At 45.9% G+C, this 16,323-nt stretch overlaps 1 protein-coding gene across 2 annotated transcripts in view; it reads right to left on the bottom strand.

The window, feature by feature from the left end:
• Positions 1–16,323, bottom strand: part of FBXO11 (F-box protein 11) — a 400,064-nt gene that overhangs the window by 184,718 nt on the left and 199,023 nt on the right. For both annotated transcript variants that reach the window (XM_085612738.1, XM_085612739.1), the window contains exon 10: positions 11,725–11,831. In XM_085612738.1, the coding sequence (XP_085468864.1) occupies positions 11,725–11,831 (107 nt within the window). The remainder of the gene's footprint in view (positions 1–11,724; positions 11,832–16,323) is intronic.

Genomic DNA, 16,323 nt, shown 5'->3' with positions numbered 1-16,323 from the left:
CGCGTGGCTTGCCAGACAGCAGCCACCAACCAAGGCCCCCCTATCCCTCATAGGATAACATTGGGCCCAACTCTCTCTGCACCCGGCCGTCCTGAAACCGCTGAGGGTGAACCAACTGTACCTACCTGACACTGGGGGACCCCTGAGTCCATGCCCGGAATTTCAACACTACCAGTCGAGTACTTACCCTTAAACCGCTAACTTCATTTTCCTCATAGGGTAACATTGACTGGCTTTTTCTTCAAAAAATCTTCTAAGTGTGAACTTTTCAAAACTGCAAAAATTCACCAAAAATCAGCCAAGTGACAAAAACGAATTTACTCACCTGCTCCTAGGTGAGCTCCCAGTGCTGGATCTTGGTGCCCAGCCCTGACTCTGAAAAGTGTTCACAACTATACTTACCTCTAACTCATTTTTTCTCCCATAGGAAACCATTGTCTGCTTTTCTGTGAAATTTCTTCTAAGTGTCTACTTTTGCAAATTTGAAATATTCTTTTAAAATCGTACCATTTCTGCAAACGAAATTACTTACCTGCTTTTGATAAGGACCCCAGTCCTGGGTCTAGGCACCCAGTCCTGGATTACTAAAGTAACGATAAAGTACTCTACCTGCAATTTGAATTTCTTGCCATAGAGATCCATTGAATGTTTTCTGTGAGATATTTTCTAAGTGCTAACTTTTGAAATAGCTAAATATTATTTAAAAATCATTACAGTTATTAAGTCGACTTTCATCACTTGATTCTGAATACTGACCCCAGGCTGGTTCTAGGAGCCAGACCTGGAATTCCAAAAGTAATCTGAAAAGTAATTTATTACAAATAACCTGAATTTACCATTGAGCTCAATGCATTGTTATGTTTAGGAAATAGGATTGTTTATTGCAACCAACTGTGACTGTTTACACAAATTTATTGCTTAAACAAAAGTATTTATATTCAACCTCTCATTCTGAGAAAGTATATTTTTACCCCCTTTGTGGTTCTAAAAATAAAACAAGCATATATTTTATATATGCAAATCATTGGCCTAGAGTTCAGTTATTGAGTGTGTGAAACCATTTGCTGACTGAGTGTGTACAATAAATGCCTTACACTGTCCTCTGGTACTGCCTTACTGCTCGACCAAGCTACCACTTTTGAGAGTAAGGTCATACCTAACTTTGACCTCTATCAGCCTCTGGGGGACTGTGGACTCTGTACACCCTGTACCTATTAGGGAACAGTATATACAGAGCCTCTTTCTCACATTACACGCATTTCAGTCGTTCTCGTTGTGTTCCGGGGACAGGCAGAGGTTGCACACATCGTGCAAGTCGGTGTGTGGTAATTTAGCACAACACCCGGGACAGAACTTCAAGGGAATCTGTTCCATCGACTGCTAGTGCGGTCGGCCCGCCACGAGTTTTCCGATCGAAGGTTTTTTGAGGTGAGACGATACGTGACGAATGGAGAACCGCGTTCAATAACAATACCGTCGAGGGTAGGTGATTGCGTGTCGCAGGGAACCAGTGCCGGAGTGCAGCAATACACATATGAATCCGATGGCGGAAAAAACCAATCCAACAATGGAGTCGATGCCCATGCGCACTATCACCGAAAGGAGGAGTCACCTACCTCCTGACTGGACAGACTTCTTCGAAGAAAAACAAAGTGCAAACATCCGGACTCAACACTAAATGGCGATCTATGAATAGCATATGATCTACAGCTAATATGCCTCGACCATAGTGTTATCGGTTTTAAGGTAAGTACTTGGTTGTGGGAGTTGGTGTTCTGGGGTTAGTCTCAGAGGTCCCCCAGGGTCAAGGATGCACTCTTGTTACACCCTCAGCAGCACTAGGGCAGCCAGGTGCTGAGGCCCAATGTTATCCAATGGGGGATAGGGAGCCTCCGGTTGGTGGCTGCTGGCGAGCAGGCAACAAGGTTGTGGGAGCCAAGCTCCTGGTATTAGGCTCAGGGCAAAAGGGGATCCTGTTTAGCACAAAAAGTGCACCCTCAGTGGCAGCTGGGTCCAGGGTGCTGGTTTGGCGTCGGGTGCCCTGTTGTTTTCAATGAGGATTTTCGGTTTGGGTTTTCAGCTGCAGGCTTGGTCCAGGAAGACTTCCAGCTGGGCAGGTAAGTTGAAGGGCTCAGGGATGTACTTTTACCTCTGTAAGACTTTGGGGATCCACTGGACTCTGCACACTATACCTTAGTTTGGTATAGTAAATACAGAGCCATCTTCCTACAGTGTGGGTTTATTATGCTGAGAGGTTTGATAACAAACTTCTCAGTCTTCAGCAAGTTCGAGTTGACAAACTCCCAGCACATGTACTCAAAATGGCTTCACTGCACTTACAATGTCTGAGTGGCACAGAAACTGAAGGGCACGTGGTATGGTGCACCCTGCCTTAGGGCTGTGAGGGCTGCTAGAGGGGTGACTTAACCATGCCACAGACAGTGTTGGTGGGCAAGGCACACAGGGTGTGCCATGTCAACTCTTCAGTTTAATTTGCACCAAAACACACAGCCTGCCATAGTAGTGTGTGGGTTTTAAGTGGAGGGTTCTCTGAGGGTGGCATAATGGAAAAGTTACTTACTTTCGCTAACACTGTATCTGGTACGGACATGGTCTATCTGCAGATTCCTTACCTTGTGAATTCTCCCCAGGCGCCAGACTGGATCCGGAAAACATTCCCAGCAGTACCTCTGTGTGCCAGTAGAGGGTGCCGTACAACTTCGTACTGACTGCATAGCCGGGCATGATGTCAAAGGAGTTCATATAAGCAACCACCGAGGTGCTGACATCACTTTCTTCTGTTAACACTTCCGCGCCAGAATGCGGAGCTACTAGAGAATTTGGCTATCTAAACAGTGTGCCACAGAAGATGAAATATCTTCGAAAGAAATTAGAAGGCATCTCATCATACTATTATTTCAATTTTTTTTTTTTTTTTTCATTTTTTTGGAAAAAAATAATAAGCAACCTGATAGTGGAAGGAGAAGGCTTGAACACAATCAGCAGTGGTACCGAAACAAAAAATAAGAACTACAATAGAAAGCTGATCAAGAAAGGAGATCAGCAACACAGAAACTAAATCATAAAGAACAGAAGGCTCGAAGCAGAAGAGACCATTCCGTCAAGGGTATGGAGGGTTCCTCCCACATGTGGAAAAGAATACCACCGCATAAAACACACTTTTAGGCACTCGAAAGGCCAACAAAAAGTGACAAAATAGGTGTCAAGACGTCAAAAAGCTAGAATGTCCTCAGAAAATACACATACCGTTAAAGCAAACAGAGGGGTTCACCAAACATGAAAACCCTTTAAATCTGAGACATAAAACAACAGCATAAGCAGAACATCAATAGTAGTGCAATCCAGAAGGACGCATCCACCATGCAACTGTATAGGAACAGAAGATGGCAATAACAGACACATGTCTACCAAAATGTGCGTAACCACAGAAATACCAAAAGAAAAAAATATGTATGCGGCATAGACAGAGTCCAATGTATATCAGAAACATATACGGACCCTAAACACAGGCTGTTTTGCTCAAAGATTTCCCCCCTCGTGCAATCTTCCTTAGTACCACCTCTCTCTCAGGAGTTTCTGGTGGGCTTTCCTTCTTGCCTGCGTCTGCTACTGTGTTCTCTCAAACATCTTCAATGTACCTTGATCTCCATGGTGGAAAAAATTATCTGAGAGTTTGAACACACACAAAGGGGGTTGTAGCCTGATCAGGTTTCACAACCATCCAAGAGAATTTTTTTTTTTTTTAAAAAGCGAAGCACTTTCCAACTCCCAAATGGCAGAATATGCACAGTCTATGAATCAAGAAGACGCCTATGCTGCAAACCCACAGAAATACCAAAAGAAAAACATATGTAAGTGGCATAGATAGAGTCCAATGTATATCAGGAACACATACAGACCCTAAACATAGAACCGCAGAGATACATATATATTTTTTATTTATAAGGTTTTATATAGCGTGAACAAGATCCCGAAGGATATCGGAGCGCTTTACAACAGGATGGAAGGAGGGATATAAATGCAATAACGACATCAGATAAGACTACAAAACAGAAATAGTCACAAAATTACAAGACAGATGAATCAAGGAGAGTAATACAATAAACCGGTATATAGCGGTCTACGCAGGGGGGGGGCACACCATGCAGCAAATTAGATGATGGTACAATGATTGTAGGATCAGTGACTTCGAGTAGGTGTACCTAGCCAAATTAAGGTAAGAATTTGTTAATCAGGAATCTTTTAGCTTCCAGTTTAAAAGCAGTCGTTGAGGAGATTCTAAGAACTTCCGGTGGAAGAGAGTTCCATATCTTTGGGGCAGCGCCAGAGAAGGCTCGGTGAAAGGTTCTCTTTTTGCTAAGGAGGAGTGGTTTCAAGAGTAAAGTGTTAGCGCTTTTTGAGGCTCTGCCACCACAGGATAGTTCAAGCTTTTGCGCTAGGTACCTGGGAGTTTTGAAATGCAGGACTATGTGCGCCAGAACGGCAATCTTTAACTGAATTTGAGCTTCGTAGGGCAACCATTTAAGAGATGTTAGGATACAGAAAGAAGAGAAACTCCCGAGAAATGCAAAGGGCAAGGAGAAATCACAAGAGGAGAATGGTAAAAGAAAACCACAAAACCGGTGTCCTCTAAGAGGAGGAATACACCCAATATAGGAAATCAGAAGCAGTCTGCAGAGATTAGAATACACCTTCAATTTAAAGGGCGCAAGGGGGTATCCCATCACAGGGCAGAAATGCAACAACAACAAGATACAGAAAAGGTCAAGGAGAGAACCCTTGAGAAGAAGGTTTAACAATGGAGAGTAGGCACAAAACCAGGTCTCAAAGTGGGCAAGCAATGTAGGCCCACCCATGAAACCAATGGTAAAACACTGAAGAAGGAAAGAAAACTTCCAATCAAAGGACCATAGTGCAATGCAATAGGAATGAGAATGCAATGTGTACCGAAAGGCAACTCCATGAAGAAGAGTACTCAATCTACCAATCAAACAATCAATCAATCAATCAATCAATCAATCAATCAGGGAATTGTAAGCACGCTACTAACCCCTGAGGGTCTCAAGGCGCGGGGCAGGGGGGGGGAGGGGGTGTGTACGCAGCTCCGATCGGCCAGGTCTTGAGATTCTTCCTGAAGGTGGTCAGGAAGGGGGCGCACCTGATGTCGCTGGTAGCTCGCTCCAGGTCTTGGCTTCAATGTGAGAGAACGATCTTCTGTCTGCTCTGGCTCTGTGAATGCGTGGGGTTTCAGCCAGTGCGAGGTTGGTAGATCGGAGGTTTCTTTTGGGTACGTGGAAGTTTATTCTGTTGTTGAGGTATTAGGGTCCCTTGTTGTGTAGGCATTTGTAGGCGTGAGTGAGGATTTTTCTCCACGGGGAACCAGTGGAGTCTCCGAAGGTGTTGGCTGATGTGTTTGTGCCGGGGAAGCCAAGGACGAGTCTGCCCGTGGTGTTCTGTATTGTCTTGAGTTTGGAAAGTAGGGACTTGTCGATGCCGGTGTAGAGTGTGCTTCTGTAGTCCAGTCTGCTGGTGATGAGCGAGTGGGTGACTATCTACCTTGACTCCGGGGGGATCCATTTGAAGGTCTTTAGGAGGATCTGGAGGGTGTTGAAGCAGCTGGAGTTGACGGTGTTGACCTGTCGGTTCATGGTCAGTGATGAGTCGAGTACAATGCCGAGGTTTTTGGCGTGGTCTGTGGGGGTAGGTGGGCTTCTGAGGGTGGTGGGCCACCAGGTGTTGTCCAATGCTGAGGGGTGGTTCCAAGGACGAGGACTTCTGTCTTCTCGGCGTTGAGTTTTAGGCAGCTGTTGGTCATCCATACTGCAACTTCTTGCATTGCCTTCTGGAAGTTGAGTTTTGCGGTGGTGGGGTCTCTGGTGAGGGAGAGGATGAGCTGGGTGTCATCGGCGTAGGATACGATGTTGAGGTCATGTTGTCGGACGATGGCTGCGAGCGGGGCCATGTAGATGTTGAAGAGGGTCGGGCTCAAAGATTACCCCTGTGGGACTCCACAGGTGATTTCCGTGGGGGCAGAGAGGAAGGGTGGTAGTCTGATCCTTTTGCTTCTTCCGGTGAGAAACAATCGGATCCAGTCCAGGGCAGTTCCTAGTATGCCGGCTTGGTGTAGTCTGGCGACTAGTTTGCGGTGAGAGACAGTGTTGAAAGCTGCAGACAGGTCGAGGAGGAGGGCTGCGGAGTGGCCTTGGTCCAGGAGGGTGCGGATGTCGTCTGTGGCGGCTAGTATGGCAGTCTCGGTGCTATGGTTGCTAACGAATCCAGATTGGGACGGGTCGAGGACGGCGTTTTCTTCGATGAATCGTGTCAGTTTTCTCTGTTACTTTGGCTGCGAAGGGGAGGAGCAAGATGGGCCAGTTGTTCTTGAGGTCGGGGGGATAGCCATGGGCTTCTTGAGCAGGGGCCTGACTTCTGCACGTTTCCAGTTGTCGGGGAAGGTGCCTGTTGTGCAGGTGGCGTTGATGGTCCGTTGCAGTTCAGGTTCAGTTGTCAGTATTCCTGACAAGAATTCACCGAGATTAATAGAAAATGATCAGTGCATAAGGCATCCGCACAGACAGACAGTTTCAATCTCACAGGGGGAAACAAGCCACCTGATGGAAAAAGAAGGAGGGGGGGGGGCCTCAAAGCTGTGTAGGAGAAAACCAAGAAGGAGAAAAAAACATCCCAAAGAAACCTTCGCGGAAGAAAACCCTCCAGGGAATGAATATTACCAGAACACAAGGTGGGGAAATAGAACTCATACCAGCACATGGAAAGAAGCAATAGCAGTAAATAGTGAAAACAAAAGAGGGACCAAATAAACCTAAGCCCCAAGCAATTAGAAGGCCAGCCTGCTGTAAAGAAGGACCACGTGGGTGCCACGAGTAAGTGGAAGACCGTCTGGAAAAACACTGAAGGACAGGTAACCTGAACCCAAGCTGGAGAACATAGGACTGCAAGAAGGTGAACACCACACAAAATCCCCAAGAGCGACACAGCCAGGAAAAGAAGGCAAAAAGCCTAGCACAAAAACCTTTACGATGAGGGGGAAACCATCTCATATGAGAAGGAAACCCCAAGATAATGATTGAGGGAAAAACACCTCAACAGAAGGTCCACCCAACAGAAAGATAACCCACATGGGAGGGGAAAAAGAAAAATTAAAGACCTGAAACGCAAGACCACCCCAACTGGGTGATAAAGAACAGGACAAACGCAACGAAAACAGTAGCGAATCAAAGCATTGATAGGAGGACATGCAGACTATGAACAAGCCCTGCCCAATGAATAATAGGGAAGAAAAGGGGACGACTGGACTGCCTCAGAAATTAGAGGAGCGAAGCCAAGCATTTCTGAGCAACACCACAGCAGACGCTGTAGCACGACCAACAGAGTCGGTGGAATCCAAGCCACACGAATGAGCAATTTGGTTGCCTGCTGCCTGTCTGAAATTAACCAAGTTCATCACGATGAACCTCTGGGAGCAAGGGTACGAGCTCTGCCAAGGAATCCCATAGGGTATGGGGAAAACTTCCACGAACAGAGGACGTGTTAACAGAACGCAAGGCAGCACTGGTGGAAGCATAGATATGCTTCCCACACTAGTCCAGTTTCCTAGAATTTTTATCAGCCGGACTATGAGGAAGATCATGCAAAGAAGGTGGTGCCGTAGCGATCTGGACTTCAAAACTACTGTGCGTCGGTTGACGATGGAGATACTCAGGGTCACTGGTGGCAGGACGGTGCATGTGGGCAATAACCCTGTTACTTGGACTTGGACATGGAGGGGAGGGACAAATCCAACACAACAGCCACCGAGCGCAAAATGTGTGCCAGGGAAGAGCTGGCCTCAGTGGCCAAGCCCGGAGGCGAAAGACTAGAAGCAGGTGAGGAATATAGCCTTCTGGCATCCACCAAATCAGTAATCCACACATCAAGAGATGGATCTGAAGGAACTGGATGTCCAAGGCCTGGAAGAAAAACTTCTGAAGTAGTTTTGTCGACCAAAGGACCCCCCCCCCCCTTCGGAACAAGGAAAAAGAGGACCGGGGCACAACGCCAACCGGCACCACACCGACATCGGAGTACGAAGTCGGTAAGGCGTAGGACAGCGCTGTCCAGGACCAGCAGCACGCACACGCACCGACACCGGCTCATAGCCGACCAGCAATGCCACAACAACCCCCATGGGAAGAAGCACCGCCGCAGCAGAGTCGATCGGCGCCATAGGTGGAGACCCTAAAGGGCCATGCACTGACGTTGTGCCCAAAGACTCAACTACGCCAAGGGAGAACCCACTGGCATCGGTGCAGTCATGGAACTCATCAACTCCTTGGGACCCGAAGACACTAGGAAGTTAGCACTTAGAGAGGTGGTCAGAGAAATACCAGGTTATCCACTGGGACCGCTGGCCTGGTTACCATAAAAATCGTAATTTCGTGTTTTCACTGTCAGAGCATGTTAAACACAGGTGGAACATGCCCTTCTTTTTCATTTTAAGCACCCTGCATGGAAGGCATCAAGGCATTTCCTAGGGGTGGCTTATTATTAAAAAAAGGGCGTTTTATACCTGGCAAAAAGGTGTATTCAGCCATGTCGCGTTGGCAGGCTTAATCTGACCGACCAGGCTGCAATGGAAAGGCTAGTCACATTTTGACGTGGTCATAGCAGTGGTGGCATAATTAAGTGCTGCAGTGCACGGGTGACATTTAGCTTACTAGCCCTGGATACCTCTAGTACCATATGCCAAGGACTTACAAGTCAGTTAAATGAGCCAATCCAGTATCAGACAACTGTACACATACTTTTGGGGTAAGAAAATATGCACTGGGGCCTGGAAAGCGGGGACCGGTGCACTATAGCTGAAAGATCAGCAGCATCAGTCCAAAAAAAAAAAAACGGGCAGGTGATGTGGGGGGGGGGGGGGGGGGGGGCGTAGATCTTACAAGGACCGGTCTCCCCCTACACATTACATATACAGTATAACGTTTTCATATTACATTAAACCAATTTGTAAAGAACACTTCTTAATTATCTATCATATGGTACATCCATCAATAGAGACCCTGCAACTATGACGAGTCACTTTCCATTGACAAAACATGTGGCTTGTAAATAGGTTTGGTGATGTTTGACAAATTTACATGAAATTTGGTAGGCAATTATTGCAAGTAGATATGTTTTGGGATGTCTGAGTAGATCCGTTTGATAAAGGTCATAAGACGGCAAAAAAAAGAGGGGGGGGAGCATTTTCCATTCAAGCTCACAGAGTTTTAATCTCAGCTACTGCATAATCAGTAGGAAAGTATTACACCAAACTTGGAATTAAACATGAACTTTTTGTAATTTGGTGCAAAATTGTTGAATAGTTTCAGACCGGCATTTTTTTAAAAAATGTGCCTGACTGGTCATGAAAACTTAATTAACTGTTATTTTGACCATTAATTTAAAGATGCTTCATTGATCACTGATGCAAAACTTGAAAAATATAAACAAGCCATATTGGTTGTTGGAACATTGCGTCTTTCATTCAATACAGCTAGTTGGGGCGGGAAGGGAGTTTTCACTGGCCACGGCAAACCTAAGCTGTGCCAGCTGAAAACCTTGGACGGTATATGCATACAGAACAGCACTTACAGCAAACTCAGCCACAAGTGTGAAGAGCCAAAGGCCATGGGCACCGAAGGACAGCCGCAGAGAATTTTAGATGCAATATTTGACGGCAGACTCTGTGGCCAACTTCTACAGCACAGGTCTTCAGCGTGTTTGCAGGATCTTTGGCTGCAGGCGTGAGATGCATAGTTGGTGTGGTGCAATGCCTGGCTGCAAGAATAACTTCTAACCACAACAAGGGTTGGCCTCACAGTGGGTTTGAGTGTAAGCCTTTCTGAAGAACAGACTGAAGAAAAGCCACTGCAGATTAAACTTTAATCTGCAGTGTTTTTTAAACATAGAGGGACTGCTCCCTCTTCCAGCCCTGTTTAAAAAACAAGCAGTGGTGATTAATTCAGTCAGTGGAGCGACGGAATTTATTAATAATTCTGCGTTACAAGATTAACGTGAAATGACCATGGGCCCCATGCATCAAACTAAAAACCAGTCGCAAACAGGCAGATTCTCAGGATCTGTCCCTTTGCGACAGGCATTTTTGCATTTGGGATGCATCATCCCAAATACATAAATCGCAAATTGCGATTGCATTTAAGGAATCGCAAATTGCTATTCCTTAAATGCAATACTAGAAGCAATTTAAAATCAGGAGTCGCAAATTACCGAAAAATAAAACAGGTCGGTAATTTGCAAAAACTTTGAAAAATGCACTAAAGTGCATTTTTTAAAGTTACATGTTACACACACACATGCCCTTGGGGCATATGTATGTGCAACATGGGTGCACATTACAATTTCAGGGTTGCAACAGGGTGTCATTTTGACACCATTGCACCCTTGAAATTGCATGCGCAATTTGCGAGTACCTAATGGGTACTCGCAAATTGCGCATGCAATTCTCATTCATTCCTATGGGCCTGTAGGCCCATAGGAATGAATGGAAAGCCATTCCTTAATTGCGACTCGCAATTTGCGACTCGCAATTAAGGAATTTGTAGGAATCACTATTTTTTTTGTGCGAATCCTACATGCATAGGCTTTTGCAATTCCTTATTAGAGAATCCTTATTTTTCACTAATAAGTAATTGCAAATGGCATTTTTGATGCATGTGCCAGCATATTCCTCCAGCGGAAAAGTTTTGCCTACCCCTAGTTTAGTTTCATAACCATAGTGTATTTTTGCAATTTTTCAAAACTGTCGTAATGTACATTTGACTAAATATACCACCTCCAGGTCATTTAAAAAGGAACAAAAGTAGAACAGGATGGTGATCCAAAGCACAGAATTTCATATGTGGAAATTCTGAAACTGCCACGTCAAGGATTACAGAAGCTGAACTCTCCCAGACTACACAGGTGGTCAAGTTAGGATGCTCTTTTTTGTAAATAAATGGCAAAGTAAGGAACTATTAAAACTAAGAGAACCTCATGGAGCAGAACATAGGCAAATCTATTCACTGGCTGCTGCAGAAAGACCCAAATGATGTGCACAAACCACACTATTAAAGATTTAAAGCAGCTGTGCATTTTGATTAAACAAAGCATTTCCAGACATAAGACTAGATTTTTTTCAAAGTATGTGAATATTAATAAGATCCAGTACTTAAGAATTAAGTATATGCTGACCTTTTCTTAAATCTGCCACTCAATTTCCTCCTTGGCAAACATTTTCTATAGGTTACATTTTGTTCCCTGGAGGTAGAAATGCAGAGAACTCTGCTTCCTAAGGTACCCACAGTAAACCCTGCAAGTGCTGGCTGCTGTTGCACTCCACTATGGCCCATGTAGTGCTTCTTTGAGACCACCTATTTTTGTAGCTCATTGGTTCACATTTTGACCAATGCATTCATGTTGCTTCCTAGCTTCAAGTTACTGTAAAGTGACATGGAATCAAAGGCTCTTGCTGCGCTCTAGCAGCACCAATTACACTTCACTATGTTTTATACATCTCAGATGTCCATTTCACCCACAGTGAAAAAGCAATCGGTGATTCCCAGAAAAAAGGATGCTAGCGCTTCTTTCTGATGTGCCTTTTGGAACGGACATCTCAACTTAACGCCTAATAAATAATTCTAATGAATCATAAGATTGACATACCTGTGCATGATCAGTTATGTACAGACCAACATTTTCACAGTCACTGATATTGCAGTGTTTGATGGTGGGGCAAGCTCCTTGTCCACTGACACATACTGCAGAGCCAACTGGAAAAAAAACACAAGTTAGGCTGAGAACTGGAGACAGATTTTTCATATGTTAAGTTGAGACTTCTAGAAAAACTGTTTTAACGCACAGAGACATATTATAAGACATATTACAAGTTTGTTCGTTTTATATTGCACAGCCTGCATTAGTATAAAAACAGTATTTCAAGGGGACCAGTAAAATATGGAAAATGTGCCTGGTTAGCAGGCCTCCGAGTAAAAAAAAAAAAAACAAGCATTGGCATATCCAATAGGTCTCGCCTTTGGGACCTTATGTGTTTAACCATGCACAAGTTGATGTTGTTGCACCAAGGATATTGTGCTGCATAACTAAATACTTATAAGGTCTCAAACGCAAGACCTATTGGCTATGCCAATGCTCGTTTAGTGTTGCACTGGCGTTTCCCTTGGTATAGTGCTATACACTGTATTTTAAAATAGGGTTAATACATATAATCAAATGAACGTTGCCTGTGCCAGATCGTTTCCCACTGTTTTTGTAGTGTTGCTCTGGTGTTTCCTTCCTAATTATTTTTGTGTCAAGGATCAGAGCGGCAGTGTTCAGCACGCTGTTAAAGTCACCTCAAGGAGTCAGAGGGATGGATGGATGGATGGATGGAGGGAGGGATGGAGGGAGGGAGGGAGGGAGGGAGGGAGGGAGGGAGGGAGGGAGGGAGGGAGGGAGGGAGGGAGGGAGGGAGGGAGTGAGTTACTGCCTAAGACCATCAGATTGACGTCTACTTTCCCCATGAAGAGCAGTTATCTGTCCCTCCATATCTACAACCGATAACTGGACTATGAAGAGGATCCCTGCCACACCCCACCCGCCCTCACCCCAAAATGTATAGGTGGAGAAGTTGATGTAGAAGAGCTGAGCCCTACAGCGTTTCTGCAACCGAAGGCCTTCAGCATAGTAAACATGAGATTCTCGGAGATAAACTAAATGGACTTTGTGGACCTGTAATACTCAGTGGATTTTATAGCACATGGTGGGGTTATTCATGCCTCTAATGTTCAATGTAAAGGAGGTGTACTTAGGTTGACAAGCCATGTTGCATCCAGTAAACAATTAGGGAATTTGTCTCAGAGTCCCCCTAGGTACCCCCGTATAGGAAAGTGGGTCTTTGTTGCAGTAACCCCCCCTTTTTTTTGCCTAATAGCTGATGCACTTTTCCTTTTTGTGCCCTGGGTTCCTGCCAATCAGGTGCCCAGGGCCTGTGTTCCTTCCCTAAAAAAAAACTGCCTAACAGACAAAACCCAAATTGGCAAACCCTGGCCACATGTCAGCCCCTGGTAAATGGTACCCTAGGTACCCAGGGCCTTGTGACCAGGGAAGGCCTCTAAGGGCTGCAGCACTTATTGTGCCACCTTTACAGGCCCTGTACCCCAACACACACACACACTGCTCTTGCAGGCTGAGTGTCTGGGTACAAGACAAAACAGAGAGTCGACATGGCACACATCCCTGTGTGCCATGCCCACACCTACACTGCCATGGCATACATCAGCCACCCCTCTAGCTGGGTGCCCTATGCCAATTCAGGTGCTAACTTGACCTCTGTATTCCTTGAAATGAAACTAAGCTACAGCTTCGAGCCCGCACTTGATATGATCCAACCTTTGCTTGCCAAGAAACTCTATATACAATTCAGGCATGGTTCCCTTCCCCTATTTTGTAGGACGAATAAATGGGTAGGCTCAACAAATCGTGTTTGCCCAGGGTGTAGCTCGAACGAGGAATCAGAGGTCCACGTGTTATTTTTCTGTAAGGCCTACACAAACCCACGTAAAAAATGGATTATTCAATTAGCGAAAAACATTGGGGTAAGCAATTACAGAGACTTATATAGGGTAATGAAATCTGATACCTCCACCCTATTTGTCACAGTTACTGCGAAATACCTCTTTTCCATGTGGGTAACAAGAAAACATTTAGCACTGTAATGCCTTTCTTCTTATATTTTAAGCCGTGTTCACTTTTTTTTGTGCTAATCATCTCATATTTTTTTAAAGAATACTTAACGAACTAAATTATTGTTTTATGAGAGGTTTTAAAGATTATTGAGTGTATATGTAGAATCTTTTTAAATGTGATGTCTGCACTTTTATGGTACTTTTACCGAAATAAAGTTTTCTGACTGACTGACCTATGCCAATGGTGTGGGCACAGGAGCCCTGTGCCCCTACACTACCCAGGTCCATTCCTGGGCTCTGTAAGTGCAGTGCTGCCATTTAAGAGTACATGGTGCTGGGAGCTCGTCAAACACGAACTCCACAGCACCATAAAGGCAGCACTGAAGACTGAGAAGTTTGGTATCAAACTTCTCAGCACATTAAACCCACACTGATGCCAGTGTGGGATTTAATGTGCCAAGCACCCCAGAGGGCATCTTAAAGATGCCCCCTAAAACCTAACCTACAATCCACGTCTGTGCTGGGGCTGCCTAGGCTGCCACACACCAGACATGTTGCTGGACCCATGGGTAGGAGAGCCCCTGCTCTCCTGGGCCTGCAACAATGCACATCCTGGGCGAGGTGCTAAATCTCCTCCCCCAGGATGGGCAGGGGGAAGCTTCAAAGGCATGCCGCCTCTGAGTTTCCCCAGGCCACTGCAACCCCCCACCCTGGCGGGAAGCTTGGCCGGAAACCCCAAATAAGGACAAGGAATGTGCCAGCCTGCCAACCCCACCCCTCAGGTGGGGGAGGCGAGGTGAAACACATCCCCGGGCTCTCGCCATCTTGAAGATGGGAAGCCCTACCCAATCAGGATTAGGCTACTGCCCCCCTCCCACAGGAGAGAGGCAGGATAGGGGGTGTACCCACCCCAGGACAGGGACCCATTGGTCCCTGCCCTTCACCTACCTGTAACGCCCCTAAATCTAGTATTTAGGGGCACCCTGAACCTTCCTTCCCTAGATCCCAGATTCGAAACTACAAGAAGAGCAAGAAGAACAAAGACCTGCCCTGCAGCTGCTAAAAAGAGGAAGACACCAACTGCTTTGGCCCCAGCCCTACCGGCCTGTCGACCCTCGAACCTGCTCCTGCTCCAGCGCGGCATCTCTTGTGGCCAGCAACCTCAGAAACCCCGGAGGACCTGGCTACCTTTGAACTCTGATTCCCTGGGACTCCCATGAGTAGAGGCTCTACTCAAAACCTACCTTTCACCCCTGGCAGCAGCCTGGAACCGCGATCCCAGCCCACTCTGCACCAGCCAAGCCTGGCCGGTGCCGGAGTGAACTAAACTCACGAGGACGACCCCACGGCGACTGTGACCCCGAGTCCGGCACCCAAGGACCCCCCTCGACTATCCTGAAGAAGCTTGCAGCCTCAGAACAGAGTGCCACCCCAACCGCGATCAACAAGAGGGTAAGATTTCTGACATCAAAAGGCACCCCTGCACCCGGCGCCCCACGGCCCTCTGTGCCCAATCCCGGGGTACCTACCTATCCTTCAACTACCCAGCTTACCCCTCAAAGTGGTTGTGGCACCTGAAGAGTCCTCGTCCCCGAGCCTGCAGTCTTTTTCCAAACCAGAGATTTCCCATAGAAATCAATTGAGCGCCCGACGGCTCAAAAGCACCCTGCAGCCAGCCGCCCGAGTGGCCCTGGCAGTGAAAACTCTACTCTAACCTACTTCCCCACTTGCCCGGAGTAAGTGACCAGGAGCCCAGCTCCCACAGCCACATGGCTTGCCAGACAGCAGCCACCAACAAAGGCCCCCCTATCCCTCATAGGATAACATTGGGCCTAACTCTCTCTGCACCCGGCCGTCCTGAAACCGCTGAGGGTAAACTAACTGTACCTACCTGACACTGGGGGACCCCTGAGTCTATGCCCAGAACTTCAATTCTGCCAGTCGAGTACTTACCCTTAAACCGCTAACTTCATTTTCCTCATAGGGTAACATTGACTGGCTTTTTCTTGAAAATTCTTCTAAGTGTGGACTTTTCAAAACTCAAAATAATCACCCAAAATCAGCCGAGTGACAAAAACGAATTTACTCACCTGCTCTTAGGTGAGCCCCCAGTGCTCGATCTTGGTGCACAGCACTGACTCTGAAAAATACCCACAACTATACTTACCTTAAACTCATTTTTCTTCCATAGGAAACCATTGACTGTTTTTCTGTGAAATTTCTTTTAAGTGTTGATTTCTGCAATTTCTAAATATTCCTCAAAAATCGTATAACATCTGAAAACGTAATTACTTACCTGTTTTGGATAAAGGTCCCAGTACTGAGTCTAGGCACCCAGTACTGGATTACAAAAGTAACGATAACCTATTGTACCTGTAACCTACATTTTCTTCCATAGGGAATCATTGATTATTTGTTCTGAAATATTTTCTAAGTGCTAACTTTTAAAATAGCTAAATATTAGTTAAAAATCATCACAGTACCAAAGTCGACTTTCAACAGCTGATTCTGAGAACTGACCCAGGACTGGATCTAGGATCCAGGCCTGGAATTACAAAAGTAATCTAAAAAGTAATCT

This window comes from Triturus cristatus, chromosome 6 (genome assembly GCF_964204655.1).
Source record: "Triturus cristatus chromosome 6, aTriCri1.1, whole genome shotgun sequence".
Taxonomy (NCBI): Eukaryota; Metazoa; Chordata; class Amphibia; order Caudata; family Salamandridae; genus Triturus; species Triturus cristatus.
The sequence above is the reverse complement of the archived record's forward strand: the minus strand, read 5'-3'. Positions and strand labels throughout refer to the sequence as shown.